At 40.0% G+C, this 26400-nt stretch overlaps 2 protein-coding genes across 5 annotated transcripts in view; one reads left to right on the top strand and one right to left on the bottom strand.

Annotated features, from left to right (window-relative positions):
- Positions 1–1403: 1403 nt before the first annotated feature.
- On the top strand, positions 1404–8741 carry lmod2b (leiomodin 2 (cardiac) b). Of its 2 annotated transcripts, none has more exons than XM_005930396.3 (6): positions 1404–2428; positions 2925–3389; positions 4401–4661; positions 4749–4964; positions 5673–6128; positions 7690–8741. In XM_005930396.3, exons 1-6 carry the CDS (start codon positions 2153–2155, stop codon positions 7714–7716), a joined length of 1701 nt encoding a protein of 566 aa, XP_005930458.1. In that variant the 5' UTR covers positions 1404–2152; the 3' UTR covers positions 7717–8741. The 2 variants fall into 2 exon arrangements, with proteins under 2 accessions (XP_005930458.1, XP_005930459.1); XM_005930397.2 differs by having other exon boundaries at positions 1405–2428; positions 5676–6128.
- A 4158-nt stretch (positions 8742–12899) lies between these two features.
- Positions 12900–26400, bottom strand: part of LOC102310773 (neural Wiskott-Aldrich syndrome protein) — a 30856-nt gene continuing 17355 nt past the window's right edge. Inside the window, exons 5-11 of one of the 3 annotated variants that reach the window (XM_005930393.3) lie at positions 25965–25988; positions 20733–20919; positions 19780–19822; positions 18436–18589; positions 16915–17456; positions 16713–16821; positions 12900–15681 (exon numbers count right to left, since the gene is read on the bottom strand). In XM_005930393.3, the coding sequence (XP_005930455.1) occupies positions 15620–15681; positions 16713–16821; positions 16915–17456; positions 18436–18589; positions 19780–19822; positions 20733–20919; positions 25965–25988 (1121 nt within the window). In that variant the 3' untranslated portion in view covers positions 12900–15619. The other 2 variants (XM_005930395.3, XM_005930394.3) reach the window with 2 other exon arrangements.

The raw sequence follows: 26400 nt of genomic DNA, 5'->3' as shown, positions 1-26400 counted from the left end.
TCAAACGAAATCAATTCGTGCAACTGATATTTTTTAAAACCAAAACTTTTAAACAAAACGAGGTTTAGTATTAGTGGACATTAGTGAATGAAGAGACAGAATTGGTGGTGAGCACTCTACTGAATTTAAAGCCTGATTTCATGACCAGTAATACCCACTGTTCACCCCCTAACACAGTTTAATTTTCCTCTAGGTTTGAATTATTGGGAGGTATTGAAAGGCGGGATCTGAGTATCTCAGTGGTGGTTTAGCACTAACTGATGGGGTTATGTGTGAACTTTCACATTTCCCCCCCTTGCTTGTGTGGGCATCCTGCCGCAGTCCACAATGTTGTAGTCTGTGTGTTTGTTTGTAGTACTTTTGGATTTTTGTGAGATATTTTGACGTTTCTGGTGATCGCTATTTTGGGAGTCTTTTTTCCTTCTTATTAGTTTTATTAGTTGTTTGGTTTTGAATTCTCAGTTATTACTAGTGTTTTGAGTTTTCAGTCCTACTTATATTTAAGTGCCATTTGTATTTGTTCCCTAAGTGTTATCTGTCTCATCATCCACTGTCATTTCCCCTAGTTTTAGTTATTCATGTGTCTGCATTTCCTTTCCTATCACCATTCTCACTTCCTGTTTTATTTTTATAGTCTTTTGTCTCTTGTATTCTCTTTCACTTCCTCCCCTGCCTTATAGTATTGATTGTATTGATCACTTGCTTGTTTGCCTTTCTTCCCTTCTTACCTGGTATCTGTGTAAGTTTGCTTTTGTTGCATTTTACCGTTTCCCTGCCTGCCTCTTCCATTGTGCGTTTCAGTATCACCCAATGTTTCAAGCCTAAACTTAAATAAAAGTGTTTTTGAGATAGAGGGTGGGCATTATTAGTCTTGAAATTGGGATTTAGTCCACAGAGGGTCTTTCTTATTAACCACCTAGGTCTGGCATCCACATATGTGGACACCACATTTTGGGTTGTCTAGACCACAATACTAAATTTTGCTCTACAAGGGCCTGATATCCTCTCACGAGGACATTATACTGTCTCTGTTCTATCAAAATATAAAACAAATGTCCTCATATGTGGATATCAGGCCCTTGTAAAGCAAAATCAGGTAAAAAGATATTTCTTGGTTTTTACATTCATCAGATCCCAATCAGCCCAAATAGCAAAGAGAAATTGATGATATACACCCATCAATCTTTTCCCATTTATCCAGGACCATGCCTCTCTGAAACAGCTCACCAAGAAGGCACCCACTAGTCATCCTAGCTAACTGTCCAAAGCACTTCAATTGGCTCCTATTGATGTCTAAGAACATCATCTTCCACATTGCAAGGGTCCTCCCCATGTCCCCAAGGGAGAGCCCAGCCACCTTTTGAAGGAATCTCAGTGGCCACTACCCAAAACTTGTGGCTAATAAAATATATGTTACATTTTAGGTCCCATTTCTTTGGTGGGTAAACCAACTAAAGTTGGCAGAATTCAATATAAATAAGGCTTTTGTCCCTCACTCGATATGTTTATCTACTATTTTATGTGTTTATAAATTCATCAAGACTAGCATAAAAGAGAAAGAGAACTTTTTGCTGAAGGATATGTAGCGGCCAAGCCTGTGCCGTTTTTTCAACTATATGTCATGCGTCTTACCTCTTGTGTTGACTATATTCTGAGCCCAGTTGGCTATAAACAAAGGTTACAGACTACTACATTGACAGGATACATGGTCTCTGAGCTCACAGGCTTTTTGTGTCTCTGCCTCTCAGAGCAGCACCTCCCAAAAAAAGATGCTGCATCATGGTGCCTACACTTTAGTACGTTCCCCTCTGATCCCTCTCTTAAGGCCTGAACAGCAGCTGTGGAGATTAGAGAGGAGAGGCCACGGACACACACGGAGGATCTCCGTCACATAAACTCGGTTGGCCAGGACAGATCTGGTTCAGACTGGAGTGGGCTTCAGTGGCAGAAGACTGGATCCAGAATATGCAGACAACTTTTTTCTTTGCCATTAAGGACCTGAATTAACTTTGAATTTCTACTAGTTTCATAGTGGATCGTATCTTTTGTTGGAATTTCCAATCCCAAGTGTCTTCATTTTGGGGTCTACACCAGATCATAAGCAAATCAAGAACCGGCCTGTCTGCATTTCTGTGCTTATCACACTTTGGCCATGAGCTGTTTTGGGTATCGTCGAGAGCTGAGTAAGTATGAAGACCTTGATGAAGATGAGCTTTTGGCTTCTCTCAGCGCCGAGGAGCTGGCTGAGTTGGAAAAGGAGCTGTCGGACATCGATCCTGATGCCAATGTGCCCATAGGACTCAGACAGCGAGACCAGACAGATAAGACCCCGACAGGCACCTTCAGCAGAGAGGCCCTCATGAAGTACTGGGAGAACGAGACACGTAGACTGCTGGAGGATGAGTTAGGTGGAGCAAGTCCAAAACTGGTTAGTGTTAACATTTATTTTATTTTTATGTTTTGGTTCTGGTGTTCTATTAGTTTTGCCAAAGAACAGAGTAACTTAAAGTAACATTATTACAAATTCTTCTAGAAAGACGCTGTCCATATCACATGATCCTGCTAGCATTTCAAGATTTTATTAACTGTATTAGTCTAAAGAGATTGGAAAGAAAAGCATCTGGACTTCTTTAGGTTGCTTGAAGACGCTTCACCTCTCATCCGAGAAGCTTCTTCAGTTCTAAGGTCCAATGGTGGACAGTCCCAGATTTAAATCCTAGGGGAGTGTCCCCCAAGAGGGTCATGAACCCCCTGTTGATCCTCTACCTAGATCTGACCTTAGAACTGAAGAAGTTTCTCGGGTGAGAGGTGAAACATCTTCAAGCAACTTAAAGAATCCAGACGCTTTTCTTTCCAAGCTCTTTAGACTACGATGGTCTGGATGACTGAGAACCTTCACAGACATTAACTGTATTAAAATACAGGATGAAGAACAGGAGGAGGACTGTGTGACAGAAGAAACCAGTGAAGGAGAAGAGGACAAAGATGATGAAAATGAGAAGGAGCAAAAAAAGAATGAAAAACAAAGTGAGGAAGAAGAGGAAGCAGAGAACAGTGATGAAGAAGAGGAAGAAGAGACGGAGAGTGAAGAAGAACCTGTAACAGAAGAGGAGGAAGAAGAGGACGAGGAGGAAGAAGAACAAAATAATAAATCAAAACCTGAACCGTCAAAAAATTCAGGGCAGGTGACGTCGTGGGCCGAGAACCTAACCCTACTCAAGCCCCAGAGGGTGGAGCCTATTAGGCGGACTCCTCCTCCTCCTCCACCACCTGCTGACCCGAACACCACTGGAAACCCAACTGTAGTCGATGACGCTCTGCAGCGAGTGCTTAGAAATGACTCTGAACTCACTGAGGTTAATCTCAATAATATAGATGACATCTCACAGGTACAAATAAAATTCTTTCATAACAAACTAATTTCACTAAATATCTTCACCAACATGTCACAGGAAATGCAGATAACTATGGTTATAATAACAATAATAACAATTAGCTGCTGACTAAGAATTGCATGAATCACAACATTAGGTTCATTTAGGTTTTGATCCTTCTGTGTGTTGCTTCACTTGTGTTATCATAAGGCAATCAAACAAAACAGGTTTGCAATCAGCTCTATCGTGAGTTAAACAAATTTGTGACTTTGTGAAATTTAAATCTATAAGCCTTGTTTCCAAATCCAGCAGTTTTGCTCAACTTTTAGCTAAATTTCACAACCAGGCAGATGAAGATACAGGAAGTTCTTTACAGGAAACTTTGCAAACCTTTTTAGCAAAAAGGAAAGAACTGAGCAAAATGCTAATCAGCTATCTTCTGATGATGACTACATTTTTCAGCAGCTTTTTAAAATTTATCCACATTAGCATCCTAGAAACGAAGTCATGAGATGATCACGTTAGTTTCCAAATTATTTCTCATTGACTAAAATAGATGCTTGCAGCTGTCACCCTGGCTGAGGCTGGCAAATCCAAACCACCCATGAGATTCAGGGGTCGGCAATTGATTTTCCTAAGGAACCACATTAAAAACTGAATGTGTTGGAAGGTTTGGAGTGGTGTGGCTTTCCAAAACAGTCCCAGTTTCTCATGTGCTCTAAAATCGGTGTTTGATGCTAAAGCCATTCTGGTGGGTTGCACAATAGAAGCAGGAAAGTTACTCATACAAGTTGCGGCTAATTTTAGTATTGTTGTAACAGCAGCTTGGGACCAAGGCTTTGTGTCAGTGTGGTAAACACTGGCCTTTCTGAAGTGTCAGATGACTTCAGGAATGTCCTGGCGTCTATGTGGTGGTGGCAGTGCTGAAGGGAACAGAATCATATTATCTTTCACTTTTTATAATGCTCTGTGCTTCGAGGTTCTGATATGTCTGAAGAATATAAATACTAATAATTTACTTCTCAGGAAACTCTCATCCGATTTGCTGAAGCATTGAGGTCAAACACACACGTGAGAACCTTCAGCCTCGCAAACACTCGAGCTGACGACCACGTGGCTCTGGCCATTGCTAAGATGCTAAAGGAGAACTCCTCCATCATCAGCCTGAATATAGAGTCTAACTATGTGTCTGGAAAAGGTGTGATGGCTCTGGTTCAAGCACTACCAGGAAACAACACCTTGACGGAGCTCAGGTTTCATAACCAGAGGCACATGTGTGGAGGACAGGTTTGATTTCTTCCTTCTCATTCCTATTCTGTGTCTGTGCTGTGCTAATGACATCATGACATCATCATGAGCAAACACGTCTTGCAGGTGGAAATGGAGATGGTGAAAATTCTGAGGGAAAACTACACCTTGATCAAACTGGGTTACCAGTTCAACCTACCTGGGCCGAGAATGAGCATGACAGGGATCCTCACCAGGAACCAAGACCGCCAGAGGCAGAAACGGCTGCAGGAGCAGAGGCAGCAGCAGCAGAACCAGCAAGGGGCACAAGAAGGAGCTGTTAACCCCAGAACCACTGCACTGGTTTGCAGCTTTACTTTGTCTAGCTGGACAGCATCCCGCACCCCACTTATACTAAAATTTATACTGACTTTACTGTTTTCAAAGTTCTTATTTTTGTGAAAAGAAGTAAGATCTTCATCATAAATGTTAACTCCAGAGCTGACGATCACTCCAAGGTCATCGTTGACACCAAACTACAGAAGGAAAACTGGGGATGCTAGAATAATAAGGAAATTTAAAAGAGAATGTAAAAATTAAATAAACACAAAAATCTCCTGAAATCTCATTAAAATGTTCCCTGATGGATTTATGATTTCAATCAGAAGTCATATTTAATAGGTCATGGTATTTATTTTGCAAATTATGTCCAATTTTAGAGTAAAATAAGCAATAAATCAGGGTATTGTTGAGGGTGTAGCTGCCTTGTTATTGATGAATTGCTACGTCATCAGTCTGCAGTGATGTCACAGTCTGATACTACTCATTTTCGACACCTAGTTCAAAAATAAAAAAACAACTCCCTTTTAAAAGTTGGACGTCACTAACCCCTGGGTGAATGAATTGTTGGCCATTTATTATATACGTATTTTTATTTTTCACAGTTCCTCTACAATGCTAAATGAACACCTGCTCAAACTTTAATGCGCACCCTTTCACCTGCACAGCTTTTCCAGAAATATTACTTTTTCTGTTTATCTATTTACTTGTCTATGCGCCTTTCTCTGCCAGCAGAGAGGAACGCCAAGTTCATCACCTTACAGCTCACCCAGGGCCTCTCCCTGGTCCTCACCTAAACTGCCCCGAAACGACCTGACTAAAAAACAGACACCCCCTGCGCCACCTCCTCCCCCACCTCCACCCCCGCCTCCTCCGCCACCTCCTCCTCCACCTCCTCTCCCGCAGCAGGAGAAGAAAAAGCCCACGAGGATGATTGCAGAGGTTATCAAGGCGCATGAAGCGGGCAAGAAAAAGACGGTGAAAACAAAAGGGAAGAAGGGGAAGAAGGGGAAGGTGTCGGGCAATGATGAGACAAACGGCATCCTTAAGGAGCTCAAAAATGCCCTTAGGCCAGTGTCGGTAGAGAGGAGAGGGGAGGAGGGCAGCAGGCCATCAACGCCAATGAGGTCAGCCCATGATCAGCTGATGGAGTCCATCCGCAATAGCAGCATGCGCAATCTGAAACGGGTAAGTGGTGTTAAATTGATGTTTTTCCAGCCCCAAATTTGCTTCTAATTACTAATAGTCACATTAAAAGTTGTAGCAGACTGAAACTTGATTATTTAGAAGTGCACTCAGCCAAACATTGTGTGAGGTTAGAGTGCTTCGAGCTTCAGTGTGAGAAAAGTTCAAAATTCAACACTCAAGCAGAAACACAAGCAGACGAGCAGAGCTCTTGAAGCAAAATTGCAGAGTCTCTCGAAAGCAAACTGAACAAGCGGGGAGTTTAATTTAGATGTGTATGACACAGAGTCAGCAGTGTCTGAGTCATCTCTGTGGCTGACATGCTATGTTCTGTCTGTAGAGGGTAGGCAGGCAAAAGGCTACTTGCTGCCATCCAGCACTTTGGCGTGATCACAACGCTTTTACAGCCAGTAAATAATAATGACGGCCAAACAAGTCAAGTATTTTTATCTTGAAGAGGCAGATTAACTGATATGGAGGAAAATATAATAGGACAAACAAGAGGGAACTGCAAATGAACCCATCTGGACTTTGTTTTTCTGCTATTATTCTGAGAGCTAAACTATTTTTACCTCCGAGAAAAGAGATGCTTTTGAAGCTTTATTACAGCTCTTCACATTGTTAGAGTGGAAAATTAGCTCTGCCCTCAGATAGCAGGGTCTCCAAGTGTAGCTGTGAAATTCCAGCCACTTAATGCAGGTATTTATAGAAACTGTTGACTGAAACTTAGATAAAGACAGACACAACACCTTACCAGAACACAACACGGACCAGCAACACACATTTAACACATCTACTGACACCAGCGAGGACATTACGCACATCACTGATGCAATGCTCCAGTTTGTGTTAGTCAGAAATCATAATGACACAATGAAAATGCTGTATCCTGCTATTGCAACTAGGAAAAGAGTTCATCGGTGGTAGCCAATGCGTCTGGGTGATGAATCTAATAGATGTAGCTAGCTAGCTTAGCATTAGACTGGGGAAGGGAGAAAACATTAGCTAATGTACAATAACAAAAATTTCATAAATATGTGAACCGATAAAATTACTTGTCGTCATGAGTTGACCCCTAGATTGCTTTAGATGCTAGCAGGTTGCCGCCATAGCCTATAGTGTGCGTGAAAGACAGCAATTTGTCTGCAAACACTTGCTAACTACTTACCGGGTGGTGGCAAACCTTGAAAAAGTGCAGCGCAAACTGGAAACAGAGAACGTTCGCCTTCAAAGTAAAAGTTGTGCATCCAACAGATTATAAAAGGTGGTTTACAGTTTGTGTGGGACTCTTCACAGTTTCACTACTGCTTGTGGAGTAGTTGGCAAGTGTTTGCAGACAAGGTGGCATCTGCCATGGAAAACAAGCAATCTGGTAGTGACCAAAACAACTTCAAGGAGGTTTTTGCCAAATGGTTGGGGAATAAACATTTTTGCCCAGGCATCCAACCACCGTGCTTTCTTGCTTGATTTGGGTCAAACAAAATGTCAGAGAAATGAAAGTTACGTGGTGAGCAGTAATGTGTATTAATACCTCCTAGCTTGATTATATCATTGTCTTTTCCAGGTGGAAGTCCCTCGTCATCTACGATAAAAGTGTCATAAAAGACATCATCTTGTTATCATTTGGATACTGATGACGATGGACTGACCGACGGTGGTGAACGATGACAGGTGAAAACTTGGGTTTTCTAAGGAGGCCGACGTGAATTCTTACTCATAAAAAATACACTGGAAATTTGCACTGCAATGACAGCTTTACATTTTAAAAATGTTGAATTTGGTTTTTTTTAAGTATTCACAATAGGAATTAGGTACATGGCATTTGTATTTTAATTTGTGGAAGGAGTGAACTAATTTGTTTACTGACAAGTTTTCTAAATCGCTGTTTTCTTAACTGTAAATATGATTTGTTGTGGTTGAACTGATTTAAATATAGCTAAATATAGCCACCTGCTGTTTACAATACCACTTGTGGAAGGATGCAGACTCTTTTCTGACTCTTTGGTTTCTGGATGAGCTCCATTTGAAAGAAAGGGGTCAGGCTGTTAAAGGGAAGAATGCAGTCAGTCCCACGGAGCCACTGTTTTTGTGTTTATCAGTGAGTCAGCTTACTGGTCAAGCGCCACTGATGCATATTCCCACTTCAACACACTCACAATACACCCACTCAAGATAACACGCATTAAAGCAAGGCTTTTGCGCTCTTTGAACAATTCACAGTGCATGACAAGCGAAGAAACTACGCAAACAAGCGTGATTAAAAATTTTATAATATCAAATAAAAACCGATGAGCCCCATATTTGTTCAGCCCAGTGAATGCCAGTGAATGGCACAGCCTATGACCAGTAGCCTAGCTTGGGACGACTAATGATAACTAATGTTTGCTAATGTTAGCCACCTTTAAATAACTTTTTGTAAGTACCAGCTGTTTTTTAGCAGTGTGTGCTGAAATGTATTTTTTGGATATGTGTTACTTTCTAACAGTTGGTGTTTCTTTTAAGCTACACCGAGTTTCTCCAGAGGTTTTGCTTTTTGGATAAGCTGCCATTGTAAACAAGAACGTGCTCTTCATGACTTGCCTGGTTAAATAAAGGTTCAGTTGACTCACTACACCATTTTGTGGTACAAAGTGGTATTGCACAAATGTCCAGGCCTAGTTCAACTTCAGCTGATATCACTTCAACTCAGCATGCAGATGTTTGAGATATAAAGTTATAGAGCAGCTTTAGTTAACTTTGGAAGGTTTTAATCCTCTGAGGTGTAAGTCATCATAACCTTAACCTTACCCAATAAACCCTGTTGAATAGATTTTTTGAATAAGAAATAGAATAGATTTGACGCATGTCTGTAATTCAATTCAATTCAATTTTATTTATATAGTGCCAAATCACAACAACAGTTGCCTCAAGGCACTTTATATTGTAAGGTAGACCCTACAATAATACATACAGAGAAAAAAACACCCAAATCAAATGACCCCCTATGAGCAAGCACTTTGGTGACAGTGGGAAGGAAAAACTCCCTTTTAACAGGAAGAAACCTCCAGCAGAACCAGGCTCAGGGAGGGGCAGCCATCTGCTGCAACCGTAAAAAGGATGATTTCTGTTTATCTTGATTTGAAGACTCGGGAGAGCATTTTAATAAAAACAAGAGGTGGCATCATGAAAGTAACAATAAATATTTTTAAATGCAGGAATTTACTGTAATCCTCCGTAAATTTAAAAGCATAATACTAATACAGTGCAAAAGTGGCATAAGTACATTCACCAGTCACTTTGTGAGGTATATCTGACGTGTACTAGACTGAACTCCCTTTTAGAACACTGCCTCAGTTCTCAGTGGTATAGATTCAAAAACCTGCTGGAAACATTCCTCAGAGATTTATAGTCCATATTAACTGTCAGCATCGCACGGCTGCAGGTACACATCCATGATGCGAATCTCCTCTACCAGACCCCAGAGGTGCTCTATTAGCTTCTATCTGACTGTGGGGGCCGTTTTAGTACATAAACTCATTGTCATGTTCAAGAAACCAGATTATCTGAGCTTTGTGACATGGCAACAGTATCCTGCTGGAAGCAGCCATCACAAGATTGGTAGACTGGGGTCATAAAGGGATGAACAAAGGGTAGAATGGATCCATTCTTTAAGGTTGTTTACACCAGAGTCTGATCCTACCATCCGGATGGCGGAGCAGAAATTGAGATTCATGAGAGCAGCCAATGGGTTTTCCAATATTCTATTATCAAATTTTGAGAGCATCAGTTTCCTGATTTTAGCTGACAGGAATGGTACCTAGAGTGGCTTCTGCTGTTATAGCCAATGTACTCCAAGTTTCAGTTAAATGCATGCAGAGATGCTCTTTTGCATTTGGCTGTAACAAGTGGTTTTTGAGTTACTGTTGCCTTCCTATGACCTCAAACCAGTTTGACTATTCTCCTCTGACCTCTAACAAGAAGGTTCTCTCATCCAGAGAACTGCCACTCACTAGATGTTTTGACCTCTTTTGGGTTACTTATATTACCTCTCTTCCCCATTCTGATCCTCAATTTGAACTTTATCAGGTTGTGGTATGCCCTGTTAGAGCAGTCACACTGATATGATAGTCAGGTGCTAGTGAGATGACAAATCAGACATGGAAAGAAGGAATGACGTGTCAAGAAGAAGATCATATGAGGTGGGGGATGAGAGTTGAGAGAGTGAAATCAAGAGACTGAAAATTGTGATCTATTAGTGTCAGCCATCCTAATCCTGGTCTTGTGTTTGTTTATATGTCTTGGAAGAGTTCCCCAACTCCTAAATCCACAGAACAGCTGTTCAAAGACAGCAGTGTCAGGCCCTGAGAGGTGGCAACGGCCAGAAAACTACAGATTTGATCAGGACCGACAGTCTCCAAAGCACCAGTCACTTGATCATTGGGTTTATTGAGCATCAGAAGGCTTAGGTTCCAACATTCAAGATTCAAATTTGCTGAAAAAATATGTTTTTTATTTCACATATAGCCACTGAGTCTGAAGATTTCTTCTCATTGGTGGAAGACAGGATGGAAGACATAAAACGTATTTCAATAAGCTCACTACATTGCACAAATTTGCACAAATGAAAGCTGCAGAAGTTGCAACAATAATCTAGATGTGAGAAGTCTGAATATAGTTAAACTGGACTCCTATGGAGGGGACCATTTATACTGGAAACCATTCTATCAGTGGCATCTGATGCACAGCAGCTCAGTATGCACAATACTAGCTAAGTGTCCTGCAGTTTAAAAAAAAGAAACAACTTCCTCTACTCAAGCACAGCACTTTGTCATGTCTGTCAAGCTGTAAATAGAGGCATTCTTCCATAAAAATCATCGATAAAGAGCAGAGACTTCCTGCTTGTAGATGCACTCAGGGTGGTCACTACACTATCCCATATGGAATTCTTGCCATGATTTTAAGGATGTACACTGGGTTTAATGCTCTGCAGAGAATTTTAAAACCCTTTTCTGAACCACAAAAAATGTTAAGCAGGCAAGTTTTCATGTATCACATATTTTGCCAAAGCCACACATAACCCAGAGCTGTTAGGCCTCTGAGTCACAACATTCGGGTTGTTTGAAATATTAACATAGGCAGCTACTGCTGCTGTTAGAAGAGTACAGTTAACTATTAGAATGATGAACTCCATTGATAAAATGTCAGTGGTGAGTCAGGGGTGAGCAGCATTTTATTTTTCGTAGGGTCAAAAGCTGACACACGTAGTGCCGAATTATGTTAACGTGGTAGATTATTTTACAATAGACTATTTACTATGGCAGAAAGGCTGAGTGTTTAAGGAACACTTTTTAAAACACTTTTATGTGTTATGTGCCAATTCTGATATCCCCGTGTTGGCTTTGTTCTATATCATTATAACAGTGTCGCTCCAGGATCAACTTACCAAGAAATTAGCTAATGGTTTTAGCTTTTTCCACCAGATCTCAAACTTATGACATCACAAGAACGTGATTGGTCAGTGGCTTTTAATCTTTTAATCTGGCTTTCAATGCTGAACCAACATTATTATGATATAGAAACAACACCAATACGGGGATATCAGATACACTGCATTTAGCTGTGCTGTCACTGTGTACAACAATCTGTGGGTTGATGGATGGGAGTATCACATTTAACCTTTGATAAAGGAATTATATTGGCATAAATATAATTGAGTAATTTATCCAGTTTGTCTCATTGGCCAATGAACTTGCCCAACATCCTTTTTGTTTTTTCAATAAACTGACTCAGGGTCATTGAAATATTAGTTACAGTGAAAGTGGTAAGGACATATTTAGTGGTCCTCTGCATTCACTAACTTAAAAATTCAATATTCAAAGGAAGAAAATGACATAATATCTTTGAAAGCATTCCCATTAAACACACAAAAACTTCACAGAAGTGCTTCTGCTTATATAAAAGCTTTTTCTCTCTTTGTGTGTGCTGGTCTCTGTGGAAGTAGTCTATCAAAGTAGCACACTGATGGAAAGTGCCATACCTGCCCTAATCCCTTTCATAAGCTCAGCACAAGACAGGGAAGATAACAGACCAGCTGATGTGGCTATTTACTAAAAATAAATGACCAAAGCACAGAGCTGTTGTGGTCAATACATGTCTATAAATAACATGGAAAGGCCAATTATTATTTCCTCAGTCTTTCTTTCTTGTGTTTGTGTCTGTCTTGTGTGTGTATATAGCTTTCTTCATTTACTTAGAGTATAATGCATTTTGTTATTCATCAAATGGCACCAAATACAAAGAAATGCATGCTTAGATTTACAGACTCCTGTCAAATAAGGTAACACAGCCTCAATGGACTGGACTACTATTATCTTGTTACCTCACATGAGCTCATTCTGATCACAAGGGGGGGAAAAAAAAAAAGTCTTATTTTTTTATTTTATTTTAAGAATCAACAGCTGAAATTCACAGTCAGGACTGCAGCCATGTTTTGCCCTTTATTCTACCTGGGTCAGTAAAGGCTGTGATAATCCTCTGTCCAGCTGTTTCCAGATCTGTAGGTGATGGGACCTACATTCCTTGCTCACATTACATGCTGGACTGACATGATTGTGATCTCCTTTCATTTTACCTCTTCATTATAGAAAAGGAATGTTACCATGTCTTGTGAGACCTACAACAAAAAATTTACCAGTGGTTTTGTACGAAAGGCAAAGATTGGAGGAGACATCCATTGTGACAAGATGTGAAGGTTAAAACAAACAACAAACATAGCAACCAGCCCAAATAACAAAATACGTATATATCAACCTTTTATTGGAGTGTACATTGTAAGAGTCATTATTCGTCCAGCCTTTTTGGTAAGACTTGGCATTCACAATGTCTTATTAACCGAGTTACCTACAGAAGCTAACATCAGCAAAACATGGCTAGTTTTTCTCCCAAGAAGTATCTTAGTATTTGACAAAAAAAAAAAAAAAAAAAAAAAGAGGTCAGTTAGAAAATCAAGCAAGTGGCAATTTGTCTCTCAAAGACATAATTTGAAGGAAATATTTGTTTTCTTAAACAGCAAACAGAAGGAAAGAAATTATAGTTTGAAAAGCTTTAAATGTTTTCAATCACAGTATTTTTCAAGAAACTTCACGCACTGCGAGTGTTGTATTGGTCTTTTTTTTTTTTTTAATTATCCAGAAACGTATTAGCAAAATTATCCTGACTGGAATGCTAATATGCTTTTTTAAGGTTTAGTTACTAAACATGACAACTCATGACACAGCAACAGGTTTTAGATTTTTCCCCCTTTCTTGGCAAGCGGTACTCCTCACCCTTACTTAGTTCGGTTCACGGTTTTCTCTGCCACGTTTATTGTTCTGGCATAAGCAGCTAGCATATGGTTAGCTAAAATTTGAAGCCTGAAACCATACCACTCAGTCTTCATGATGCTTCACTGATTATGTACAGGTTGGAAGTCAGGTTATTTCTATTTTTGAGGCCAAGGGTTTAATGTGTGCTATAAACATATGCTTATGGCTAATGTTAGCCAACAATAACAGAAAATATATTACTTTATGATAAATTTTAACATTTTCCATTTATGGCTGCTGTTAGAGCTAATTTTATAATACAGGGTTTACCAATAACTGTCATTTGTCACCATTGCTCACTAGTAGAAGTGACTTGCCTTCTTTATTTTACATTATCTGTCATAATTTTGTTTAGCTTTTAAAGCCATTTTCTGCCAATGCAAAAAAAAAACAAACAAAAAAAAAAACAACTTGAAATTTTGAGATATATTTAAATCAAAATTTTGACAGACCCAACTTGAAATTTTAACTTGATTTGTAATTAAGACCTAAATTTGTAGGAAATAAGCAAGCTATTCCATACATTCAAGAAAAGATGGTTTGTGCTGACGGATAATTTTAACCATATCTTGCAGAACCTTTCAGACAGAAAGCACTAAAGGAAAACTTATCAACTGCTGTTTAGCTAAAGTTGTTATACAATATCACTTTAGAGACAAACGGGTTAGAAGGAATTTGCACAACCATGGAAATTACAGTTCTCTAACAATTAAGCAGATTTTTAACTAGTTGTGACTGAAGTATTTTGTCCTATTTAACATTAAATAAAAACTGTTTAACTTGCTGATAACAGTTTTCCTTTTTTTTTTTTAGTTCAGATCAAATGACAGCTTGAATCTTTAGTCTTTGTAGAGAACTGTTAACCACAGAGTTCTTTATGGAAGTGATTCCTATGTTACATCTCATGATTTACAGTTAGCTAAAATAACGATACTTGTTAGAAGAATGCCATGAATGCATTTCTTCCTATAGCAGGAAGTACATGATGTTAGCCCTGGTGTTTCTGCACAGTAACTTTGCATATGGACCCATGATAAGCATCAGGTATGAAAACTAAAATGTCTTTATTCCACAAGTTTTACATGATGAATGACCTGATTTCAACAAACAGGCATTTATTAATACTCTGCTTGCTATTGTAAAAAAAACAGAACACAGATTCAGCTGAATCTTTAGTGTTGTTGGAGGAAAAAAAGAGAAGAAAAAAACAAAACCCTAAAAATTACAACAGATAGCCTGCCATAACACTGTGGGCTACCTCCATTCATGTACTCTATGTAGTGTTGTGTGTTTAAAAACAAATGAAATAAAAAAGCTTCATGTTCAGGTGTATTTCTGTCTCATTACCTAAAGCGTATGTAATTTCCATAATGAAGCAGACCTGAAAAATGTCCTGTATTCATGCAGCGAGTCTCCTCTTTTTAATCTGTGCAAAAATATAACAAGACTCAAACTCTGGAGAAAATTTACAGTCCACAACAAATGAAGCTAAATATTCCAAAAATCCTCTTTGTTTTAAGAAAATATGAGTGCTAAACTAGGATCATTTGAATACGTAAAAATAAACTACAGAGCAGTAGGGTATGAAAATAGTTAATTCTTTTCCCTCCTAATGAACAACGATGATACGACTAATCAAAAGATCTGTGGCGACCTGTTTTGTAAGTTACCACCCCCAAACTACATTTAACTCTGAAATTTGAAAGACAAATTGATATAAAATTGCACGTTAAACTGACGACTGGGAACGTGTGCAATGGGAGGCAGCAGATATGAAAGATGCCTGAGTGACAGATGAGGGAGTGATGTGGGGGAGCAAGGGACACTTAAAATCAGAGATGAGACATATTGCTATCAAGAGACAGATCCAGCCAATAAGGCGTAAAGGGAGAAGATGAAGGGCCGACGACCGAAGATGACAATGACAAACATTTACAGATTAAATGAGGTATTGCACAGATTAATAAAAAGGCATGAAGGCAACAAAAAATATACAGCAAATCAATAGAACATTTACATTAATAATTTTGAAATTAACGATTTCTTTTTCCAAATACAATTTTAGTGTTGTGATCATTTGGTTGGGGAATTGAGGAATGGGGGGTTTGGGAAGGGGAGAAAAAGAAAAAGAAAAAACAAAACAAGCAAACACTAGTCATCCCACTCATCCTCCTCCTCAAAGTCTTCATCATCTTCATCATCATCATCCTCATCTGTAGAAAGAAAAATCATGTTATCTAGGCTGAAAGAGATGAAAAGTGCTTAATACAGGCAATAAAACAGCAATATTTACACAGAGGCTATGTATGATGAATTATACTGTTGTTCAAAATTCTCTGAGGGTGACTTTCATGTTTTGTTTTGTTTTTAAATGAGAAAGTGAAAAACAAAAAATCATGAGGATGTTCGACTGATGAGGAAGTGGTTCCACAATTTGGTTGTACGTGTACAATGACAATAAAGGGCTACTCTTTTCCATTGTATTCTTTAAATGTCATCAGATTTAGAGTAAATGACGTTCAAATGACTGCAGTTGGTGTAAACTTGGTGGTGCTGACAAGCCTCTTCAGGGAAAACGCTCCGAGATCGATGACAAGCTTTTTTTCCCCTTGTTGTATTTTCAGTTTATAAAACAGTTTGATGACTGCGTAGCACAAGAATGGCTTAAGAAAGTTTCATTACTTTGCATTGACTTCATGTGAAACCGTTTTCGATATATGGAGCTGAATTTGTGTGAATGCCAACTAAAAGTGGAAAAACACTAAGAGACTCCAGGCTGCCCTACCTTGTTCCATGTAAAACAGCCAATGAAATTAACTGATAAAGATCACTTCCATTCCTTTTTTGCAGGGTGATTTACATCAGTACTTATTATAGGCTGCTAACAGTGTGTCAGGTAAGCTTGAATTTAAATGCTTTACTAATAAAATCATGTTCAATACGGGTGGAAAACTTGACCTCTGACCTTCAGGTCAAGGCCACTGAGATAGAAACTCATCTGAGATTTTTAACAGATGCATCTAAGGTATCAGTTTGAAAATCCTACACTGCCTCATAGTCAGTCAGACAGGTTTTTTTCAGTCATCGCATTCACAAATGCCGGGGTCATACCCCATCGGCCTTTTCTGGCTGAGAGGTAAAAATTGGTAGTCAACAGGAAACAAAGATAGTCCTAGTTTTAACTACAGATATATGTTGTAGCGATAGCTGAGTAGGTGATAAAGACTGATATATTTGAAAGTACCTGAAGAGTGAATAGCCCTTTTCCTTTTCTCCATCACCTCCATGAGGGCCCCAACAATGCCTGATGATGGGGCTGGTGTGGCAGGTGCTGAGTCATTATTATCGTCCCTCTGTAAAGACAATACATAAACGTGGTGGTTAAAGCACGCAAAGAAAGCACAGCGGATGGAGAGACGCCGTGTGGGATGGATGAATACACTCACAGTTTTAAGTTGGATTCCTTGTCGGATTTGGTCCAGAAGCGCATCTCTGCCCACGTTGGATGCTGGCCTCTCTTTCTGCTCCACCTTTTTAAGCTGGGTTCCTTCTCTGATCTGACTCAGCAGCGCCGACTTGTTTCCAGATGCCGGCAGGCTGCTGTCCCCTCCGTTAGCTTCTGTGGCGAGTGGAGGAGCTGGGGGTGGAGGGCCAGGAGGAGGTGGTGGGGGAGGAGGAGGAGGTGGTGCGCCAGCGCCCGATGAGGGGGGAGGCGGGGGTGGTGGGGGAGGTGCGACGGGAAGGGATGCGTGGACCGGTGGAGGGGGTGGTGGGAGTGGGCCGCGGCTGGGAGGAGGCGGCGGTGGAGCAGATATGCCTGGCCGTGATGGAGGGGGAGGTGGGGGTGCAGAGACGGGAGCTCTGGAGGGGGGAGGAGGTGGAGGTGCACCTCGTCCCCGTGCGGGAGGTGGTGGTGGGGGAGGGGCGGAGCCGTGATGTGGGGGTGGGGGAGGAGGGCCGCCTCTGGATGGAGGTGGAGGTGGAGGTGCTGAAGAAAAGGAGGAGAAGAAAAAATTTAAAGCAGAAACTTGTGATTGAACCATTTGTAGTTCACACTGTATCCCCTACAGGTTATTTTTCCTGTTTATTCTCTACATATAAATTTAATGAAGGGCAGAGGAAAATCTGGACAATTCCTAAAGATTTTAAGGAATCTCAGTCAAGAAGTGCTCGTCAGGTCCTCTTGCGCAAAGCCATGCACTTACAGAGTTGAGTGAAGGAGCAGCCTTCTTGCAAATAACTGGTGGGGTTTTTTTGTTCACAAAATCTGTATTGAGAAAAAAAAATGTCCACAAACTTTCAAAGAAAGATGTTAATACTCCACAATTGGACTTCGTATCCCCATTCCAAGTATGTGAACACCATTTAAAAACATGCTTTCCAAAGCTCAAAAAGCTAGTTTGGCTCTGCTTCACTGACGACTAAAGCCTGGTTAAACAAACGTAAATCCACGTGCAAAGTGTTTAAAACATGATGGGCCAAACATTTACAAGTGTGGCTGAAGTTCATGTGAGAGGTTAGATAGAAACAAAGTATTTAAAGTAGTGTCATTGCAGGACAATGTTTCCGTGAAACAAAGGAAACCTATCTAACGTGACAAACAGCTGGTATGTCTCCAGAGAGTCGACAGCACATCCAACTTGAGAACAATCAGGTGCAAAACAGCAAACATCTTACTAAAAAGACTGAAGACCTGAAACAGCTCGGATTCATAGTTTGACTCTACATGCACAGTCACAGCAGGTCATGCACAGAAACCTACCACTCCACCTGGGCGGACCTGGGGATAAAACCACCACACTAGTTAGATTGTCTTTAATTGACAATCAACCCATTAAACACATTTTCAGAGGGTGAGTGTCCTGTACAAACACGCACATACATCAAATTTAACAGTATAGTTAAATTCCTATTTCTTATATCAAGATATGAAAACCCGGGCTACATATTCGTTTCTGTGGCCGTACCTTGTTTCCGCAGCTCATCTTTGACAGCATCTACACCTCCGTTCTTCTCGATGAAATCATAGATGACCTTAGAGGTCTCTTTATCCTTTAGCTGAGCCTCAGAAATGCCACACATATCAAACAGGTTTTTCAGCTCTGGGTCCAAGTTATTCAGCTGAAGAATAAACAGAGATTTAAACATGACATTTAGCCTCTGCACCTACACTTTAGGTTCAGGTTATCCCACAGATAATCAGATTATGTGCAGCTGCAAATGTACAAACAGGAATTTCAGACAAACATCAACTAGAAAAATACCTTTATCGTTCACGGAAATAAGATTATAAGGAAATATTTTCAAGAAAATATCAAAGAATATTTTGAAGTTTTAGGAGATGCACTCTGAGCCAAATCAAAAGCTGAATGTGAGGAGTAACTTTCTGTCAATGTCATGTTGTTTTGGGGAGACATTTCTCAATAAAAAGCTGAAATAAGAGTAGGCTTGAGAAAAGGCCAGAATATCAGCCGTTATGGTGCCACCTGGTGGTTTCAGTTCTGAGCTACCAAAGGTCTGTGTAGGACTTGTTACAGGAGTGGACTCTGGAAGCAGAAAATGCTCTGTTGCAAGTCGAGATCAAGTTGCAAGAGATGAAGACCTCAATATGACATTTAATCTGGCTTTCTAATAATATGACAGGTTTGACAAATTGATTCAAGCAGACTATTAAAAAAAAGACCTTCTGTTTAAGGGGAAGTTCTTTACTTTGACTTTACTAAAAGTACCTGAAGAACAGATTATAAAATATATCCCTTACCCTTTTATGAATCCTCCAATTTGTGCCTAGGTTTTAAAAGCCTGAGGATTTAAGAGGTGAGCAGGTTTTGTTTGACTGACGCCACTCATTTAAAAAAAAAAAAAAAAAAAAAAAAAAAAATCTCCTTGAAAGCATTAACTTATGAAACCAAAATCATCTGAAATTCATTTTTTTCATTTACAGGGAGACCAAGTCTCTTTGACCTGTATAATCTCAGAGCTATCATCCAGAGTCCAACAGAGTTACTGATTAAGCTTTTTGGGAACGAGTCCATGGATTATGCAGATGTGGGTTGATTCCCTACATCACCAAAAAAAATGAATAAATAAAAAAAATCTCCTTGTGTAACACTCCCGATGGCTCAGCCACACAGCTCAGATTAATATTTGGGAGCCAGTATTAAAATTTAAACTATCTGTCAAAAAGAGGGATGCCTACTTGACATATGGATGAGCTACACACAAATGTCTAGAGGTCACATAGCTGACATGTGCAGACACACACAACAAACATGTACATATTAGTGTTAGGTTCTGTGGATGCTGCTTACATCAAAGCCTGTGTTTGGATCCCATCCTACATGTCCAATGTGCCTGTGAGAAAAGGAGAAGAGAGAGCATGTGAGACATGATGTGTTCAGGAAGGGGGCAGAATACATAGACAGTACATGATGTTTCCTATATTCAAATAAAAAGCAGACAAAGATCCATTAGCTATTAACTGCAAAGCCAATCTGTGTTTGTCAGGTAAAAGCAAAGATATTTGTGTTTATTTATTCTGTAGGATGGCACTAAATGGATTAGTGCTGCCACCCCCTCACCTCTTCTTCAGATGCAGAAGTTCATCAGTGCAAATGTGTCAAACTTTTATATCAAATTTTAAGACATCTGAAACTCATAGCATAGCTTTAAATGCTACTTTTAACTTTCTCAGAGGACTACCTTCAACGTTAGCGCTGCTAAAAATTCATTTAATTATTCCTGCTGTGTCTTAAAAACCACATAAAATACAACATGTGTAATTTCTCCAAGTGCTGCATAATTAACTAAATGTATTATTTATAAGGGTAATTGGGTGATTGACTAATGGCTATTAAAATTTTGGAAATGAAGTAATAGTGCAGCAGTTCATGCTGGCTGTGACGTGGGATTATTAGGCTTTGTAAAGAGCAAATTGTCAAAGCGGGAACCAGGATTACAGCTGACCTTTTAAGCTTTTTGTGCTGCTGTAGCGCCACCTAGTGCTGTCAAACTCTGCAGCGCTGCTCTGATTTAATTTATGCATGACAGTCCAATTTGTTGCACTTACGTGAACTCCAGGCATTTGTGTAGGAAAAGTATGGCACTTCAATTTATATGAAATTCATGGTAAGTGGTAAAAACACGACCTACAAAAAAATACAATACTGGAAAAAGCAAAAAGTCCAGGGAAAACCGTTTACCAAGGAGACCAAAGGTCAGCGTTTACCTCTGACCTTAAACAAACAACCCTGGGCTCACTCACTGGAAGTTGCTCGGTGTGCCGATGTCTGCCTTTGTCAACCTCTTCTTCTTCCCCCCTTTGACTTTTTTCTCCCTCTTAGGAAAGGAAGAGTGCACAATGTTGTTCATCTGAGAATTGTTGTGATAACGCTGAACGCTGTTGATCTCTGGGTTTTTGATATCGACAGTCGCCATGGGCAATGCGGGTCCTGGAAAATGAAGAAGACAGTACTAAAGTTACAGCTCATATAAAACAACAAAGGATTTTCCTCCTACATCTAAAGAAGTGTCTTTAAACGCCTAATGCATGAACTGTCTTCAGATTAAAATGCCATAAAAGTGTTTAACAAGCCATAAAACATGACCTGTGACCCTGGCTCTATATAGAAATAGAGTTTGTGCTTTTACTTTATGTGCTTAAATCATCCTTTAATGACTATTACAGACTGTGTGGAGATCTGCACATGTTATTTAAATCTGTTGGTGAGAAAACAATGTCAGAATATTCAGTATATGATAAATAATAGCATTTTTCATACTTCCCTGGGGTATTTAAACTAAATAATCACATTAGTTAAGACAGAGAGATGAAGCTAAACATCATTAAGACTAAAGACTTTGTACATTTTTGTCTAAAACGTGTTCAAAACCTTGTTCTCTTCAGTTTTGGTCCTCATCAATTGTCTAGACAATGGGTCTCAAACACAAGGCCCGGGGGCCAGAATAGGCCTGGGGAAGACCCCAATCTGGCCCACTGGATGACTTTGGAAAATGTGAAGGAGCACATAAATTCTAGACTTTTAACTGTATTTTCACAAGTGTTACACCTTTTCCTGCTAATAAAGACATCCCTAATAGCAATTCATACAACACTGAAATAATTAAAAAAACTGAGACATACGGTTCTTTTCTTAATACAGTAAGACATCTCATTGATTAAATGTGTGGCTAATTCTCTGTACACTCACAGAAATAGGAGTTTCACTGCTTCCGCCAACATAAGATTAAAGTAGCCTGTGTTTGACTTGTGAGGTAAAATGAGTTTGACATCCTTGGTCTAGACAGTTAATAGATTTGCTCTTATTATGGATTACATAACCAGGGAGGTCCAAGAGGAGAAGGCATACACAGAACAGAGAGCAGACTTTATTTGACCACAAACAACGAAAAATGTTTGTTTACATACTAAAGTAATGAACAAGTTCATTTGTTTTTTGTTTTCCAGCTATTAAAATGAAGGAGAATGGACACAGGTAATGCAAGATTACCAATATAGTCAATAAGTCACATGGTAATTTTATCTGCAAACCAGCAGTCACACAACAAGCAAGCACTACTACTGTCTCAACCACAGTGGTTCTCAGAATGGGGATTTGGGAACCCAAAGCTAAGAGGTGTGTAAAAACATTTACCGATTAATGCTAATATTGTGCTGTGTAACTGAAAGCTGCAAAAAACTGTTTCCATTACTCTCCCAGGTTAAAGTAGGGACAACACACTTTCTCTGATATGATGACACATGTCATCAAATCACTCACTGCTCTTAGGTTGCAATAAAACACACTTGCTGCTGTGTAGCTTGGACTGTTAATAGCTAACTGGCATTGAAAATCATTTGAATCACTCTGGTACAGTTAAGCCCAAGTCAGCTACATCAGTGGTGGACTTTTCAGGGGTTACTTAGAAATCGCCTCTCCTTTAAAGGATCCTCAACCAAAGAAACCTACAATCACTGTTCCTAGCCCAGCAGTCAGCATCTCTGATCCGTGCGAAACAACTCCAGCCTTTACAATAGAATTGTACAACTTTCAATTGGCACCTCAAATGAAAGACATACCTCCGACACGCTTGCTACAAGGACTGTTGGGCATTTTGCTGGGTGAAGGCGATGCAGACCGACTGCGTCGCCTTCTCAGGTTATCCCAAATACACCTGCTGCTTCTTGCATTGCAGGTGGTCACACTGATGTCTACAAGCACTTTGTCCACCAAGTTGCAAGCTCGGTCTTCAGAGCAGATGGAAAGTCGAGCAGTGGGGTCAGAAAGAGATGGGTACAGTTCATCCTGGGGGAGAACCAGGCAATGTAAGGAAGACAGGCAGCTACCTGGGCTCAGCCCTCCACCTCCCATAGTTGCTCCTCTTCCAGAAGCTTCACAATTAAGTTCCTCAGAAGGAGCAGAAAGAAAGGTGGTGCAGAACATCATCGTAGTTGTTGGCTTGGCATGAAAGATAAGGCGGGAACGAGGTCGGATTTAAAGGCAGCAAAAAGATCTCAGGTCTTCTTTCTCAATTTAGAAAAAAAAAAAAGGTGCAGAAATGTCTGGTGAACAATACGTCTGAGCTATCAATCAAAGACTATCCACTTGTTGCCTTGTGTCAGATGTGAATCCAGTTCAGAAGGATGTTTCTGCTTCCAAAACGATACAAGAAGATGTGATGGATCTGAGTCTTCATTTACTGAATAGATTTCCTGCATCTGGTGATGATTATATGGTTCCTTCCTCAGCTGAAAAAGCTAACATCCAACAATGCATTTGGAAAGGGGGAAAGAGCCAAAACTTTGCCAGCCAGCGGCTGAAGCTTATTCATCCTCTTCGACTCCCTACTGTCAAGATTGAAATGCCCGGATTGGCTGGCTGTGATCATTTCACCACCAGTCTGTCCACTACCTCCTCCCTTTTCCTGCAAAACATATCTAATCCCAGCAAGTTATTCTGGATTTTGTGCCTCTGTTTTACGTAACCATTAAAACCCATCCATGTCATAATCCCACAATAATCTCTGGGGTTTCTAAAACATGATGAATCAGTGGAGAGAAAGAAAGAGGGAGAAGGGAAGGGCGATAGATAAAAACATGAGAGAGAAAACAGACTGATTAAATGAAGAGAGAGGGAGGGCAGATGAGGATAATTGATGAGCAGGCAAGTGCTCAACCAGGCAGCAGGAGTAGTGGAGAGGACAGCAAAAACCAGACTAGAGATGACAGTAACAGAGTGATGATGCAGTGATGGGAAAGGAGAGAAAGACAGTTAGGAATGGAGAGGAAATTCCAAAGGGATTTCCTTTGGAAATTGACTAACTTACATATGCAAAAAGTACCTTCCACAAAAAGAGACCATGCACGGCAAATCCAAGATAGAAATTGGATTTGGATAGGTGGATAGGTGGCTGCTTTACTGGGCACAGGTATATAGAACAAGTTGCCTTTAGAAACCAGTTTTTGAATTGTCATTTCCAACTCTGACCTTGAAAAAGCTGCATATGAATACCAACTCAAAGTCCAAAATATGAATCCTGAGCTGATTTACATGATGTTTATGTATACAATCAGAATACCATCATGCCCAATTCCATTAACCTACCCCCAATCTAAGCATCAGCCAAATACTTGTCTAAGTTAATACCTCTTTATGCTGGCACACAAACAATTATATGGGCCAAATCTTCCAGTCTAAAACTACTTCATCACTGCTGTCTCAAACTAGGCTGTGTGTCTTGTGACACATGTCCAGAACACAAGCGTCTGCACATCCACAAATGTATTCCATCTGTTTACTCAGACCATACTAAGCGGCAGAATGACGCTACACCGAGGGCATGACTCCACTACGGGGCAATGTCGTGTCATGTTATGGTTTTGCTCTACATTGCTGTGTTTTTGATAACACCCAGCAATGTGTTGTGTACTGTTTATACAGCAAATCATTTATTATTCATTAAAAAACAAAACAAAAAAACAAACAAAAACACCCCCAAATCAAAACAAATAGCAGACAACCATTGTTTATGAGAGAAAAAAAAGACACCCCAAAAACAAAACAGGCAACATCAAAAACCTTGAGATGATTCATGTCAAACACTTCACTTCTTCTTGAGCTGCTCCTGGAGCTGTTTCACAACTAGTCTTTCCAGCTATAAGCAGCTTCTCTATTTACTTTGTACTTCACAAAGGGGAACAGCTCTATGCTGGCAAAATGTTCTCAGGATGCATACTGGCTGTTTTGACTGTATATTATTATCACTGTCATAATACAAGCAGCGAAGCCACTCAATCTTAAAAGTAAGTATTAAGGATTACAAATGTGTTTCAAGGAACTTAGGGGTTTCGTAGAGGAGCTTTGGGTTTCTGGAATTTGTGCTTGTTGGGACTTTTGATAAAATTCTAGTGACATTTCAAGTTTTTAGTTTTCAGGTTTGTTTAGTTTTTTCCGTGCCATTTTCATTAAGTTAACTGTAGTCTTGCGCTTCTGTACATCCCCTTTTAGGAAGGTCATCTGTTTGGGTAACCAGTGCATGATAAAGGTTTATTGTTTTTGTGTGGGAAGTAAGCAACTCTCCCTCATTGTCACAAGTGTTTGAGAACTAACGTAGCAAAGTATGAATCCATAGTGTCACACATTCCTCTTCACCTCTTTTTATCACAACAGAATGGGTACCAAGTGAAATCTGGTTCCCAGCTATGAGCTGGGCTAATTAAAGACACTTAAACCAAACTAAAACCAGATATCGCCCAACTATGGTTAGAAGCCATAGATCAGAAAAGGGGGAAGCTTGTTGAAAGTTTTGCCCTATGACTTGTCAACTGGCAGGTCATTCCAGCTGATAGCTTAGACCTCAGTCACATAGGCCCAGAGACCAGTTGACAACCTTCCGGCAACCTCTGGTTGCTAGGGAAAAAACCCCAGTATATCCCCTGAGTGGTTGCTGTGTGACATCGGTCGCAAAGTGATCAGTTTTAACCTTGTGACTACTGGCAACTTCCAGTAGCCACTCATCAACTGGTAAGAGAATACACATTTTTCCCAAGCAACCACCAATTGCCAGAGGGTTGCCAATCAGTCTGTAGGCCTGACGTTTTCCTTGTCTGTTTCAGACCAAGTCACCTCTTTTTGCATTTCTTGTCAGCATGAATTTCAGTAAAATAGACAGATGCTATGCTTAAGTCTTTCTATGTGACATATCCCACAGCTTATGTCTTAATAAACTATACAGGTGTATGTAGTTTGCATATGTAGTTAGCATTTTACATTTCATGTAGGCATTATCAGTTAAACTGCAATGTAGCTATGTAGTTTCCTCCACAGTATAAGAAGAAATGAACTATCGTTGAAACCATGAGCTACGCAGAAACCCTGCCAGTATGACACAGTGAGCAGACTGTCACAAATGTTTGCCAACACCATCAGACACAAGTCTGACTCTGGCTTTACACTTCTTTTCTGATCATTTCAGAAAGAAACAGTGGAAAACATACCATTTGCAGGGTCGCGTCTCTTCTCTGTGAACACACAGACAAATTAAGTCATTACACTCCTGTGCTAAGTAGTGGGCTGTGTTAATGTGAAGCGGATGAGTGTGAGCGCGTCAGAGTACAGACGTTAAAAAGAGAAGAGAGCCGATTTGTAGGTTTCGGTGGGATTGTGCGTGTATTGCACTGAATGGAGGGTTATTCAGAAAAAAATAAATTGCCAAGCAGAGTTCAGTTAGTGTGTTTAGAAGGAGTAAATCACACATTCTTACACACGCACGCACACACCAGCTAGAGTCCACACTTAAACTATCAACAACTCAAGAGGGCTTTACAAGAGATGTTGCATCTCATATTAACAATAATACATTTAGTTTCTAGAAGTTCAAAGGTTGTTAATTAACATGGGACACACACACACACACACACACACACACACACA

The sequence above is a fragment of the Haplochromis burtoni genome, unplaced genomic scaffold (genome assembly GCF_018398535.1).
Source record: "Haplochromis burtoni strain Fernald_Lab_line unplaced genomic scaffold, NCSU_Asbu1 Contig_129, whole genome shotgun sequence".
NCBI lineage: Eukaryota > Metazoa > Chordata > Actinopteri > Cichliformes > Cichlidae > Haplochromis > Haplochromis burtoni.
The sequence above is the reverse complement of the archived record's forward strand: the minus strand, read 5'-3'. Positions and strand labels throughout refer to the sequence as shown.

Coding starts and splice junctions, on each gene's coding strand:
- lmod2b (XM_005930396.3), top strand. CDS start 2,153: ATGAGCTGTTTTGGGTATCGTCGAGAGCTGAGTAAGTATGAAGACCTT. Junction 3,390..4,400: donor ATATAGATGACATCTCACAG/GTACAAATAAAA, acceptor TTTACTTCTCAG/GAAACTCTCATCCGATTTGC. Junction 4,662..4,748: donor GGCACATGTGTGGAGGACAG/GTTTGATTTCTT, acceptor CACGTCTTGCAG/GTGGAAATGGAGATGGTGAA.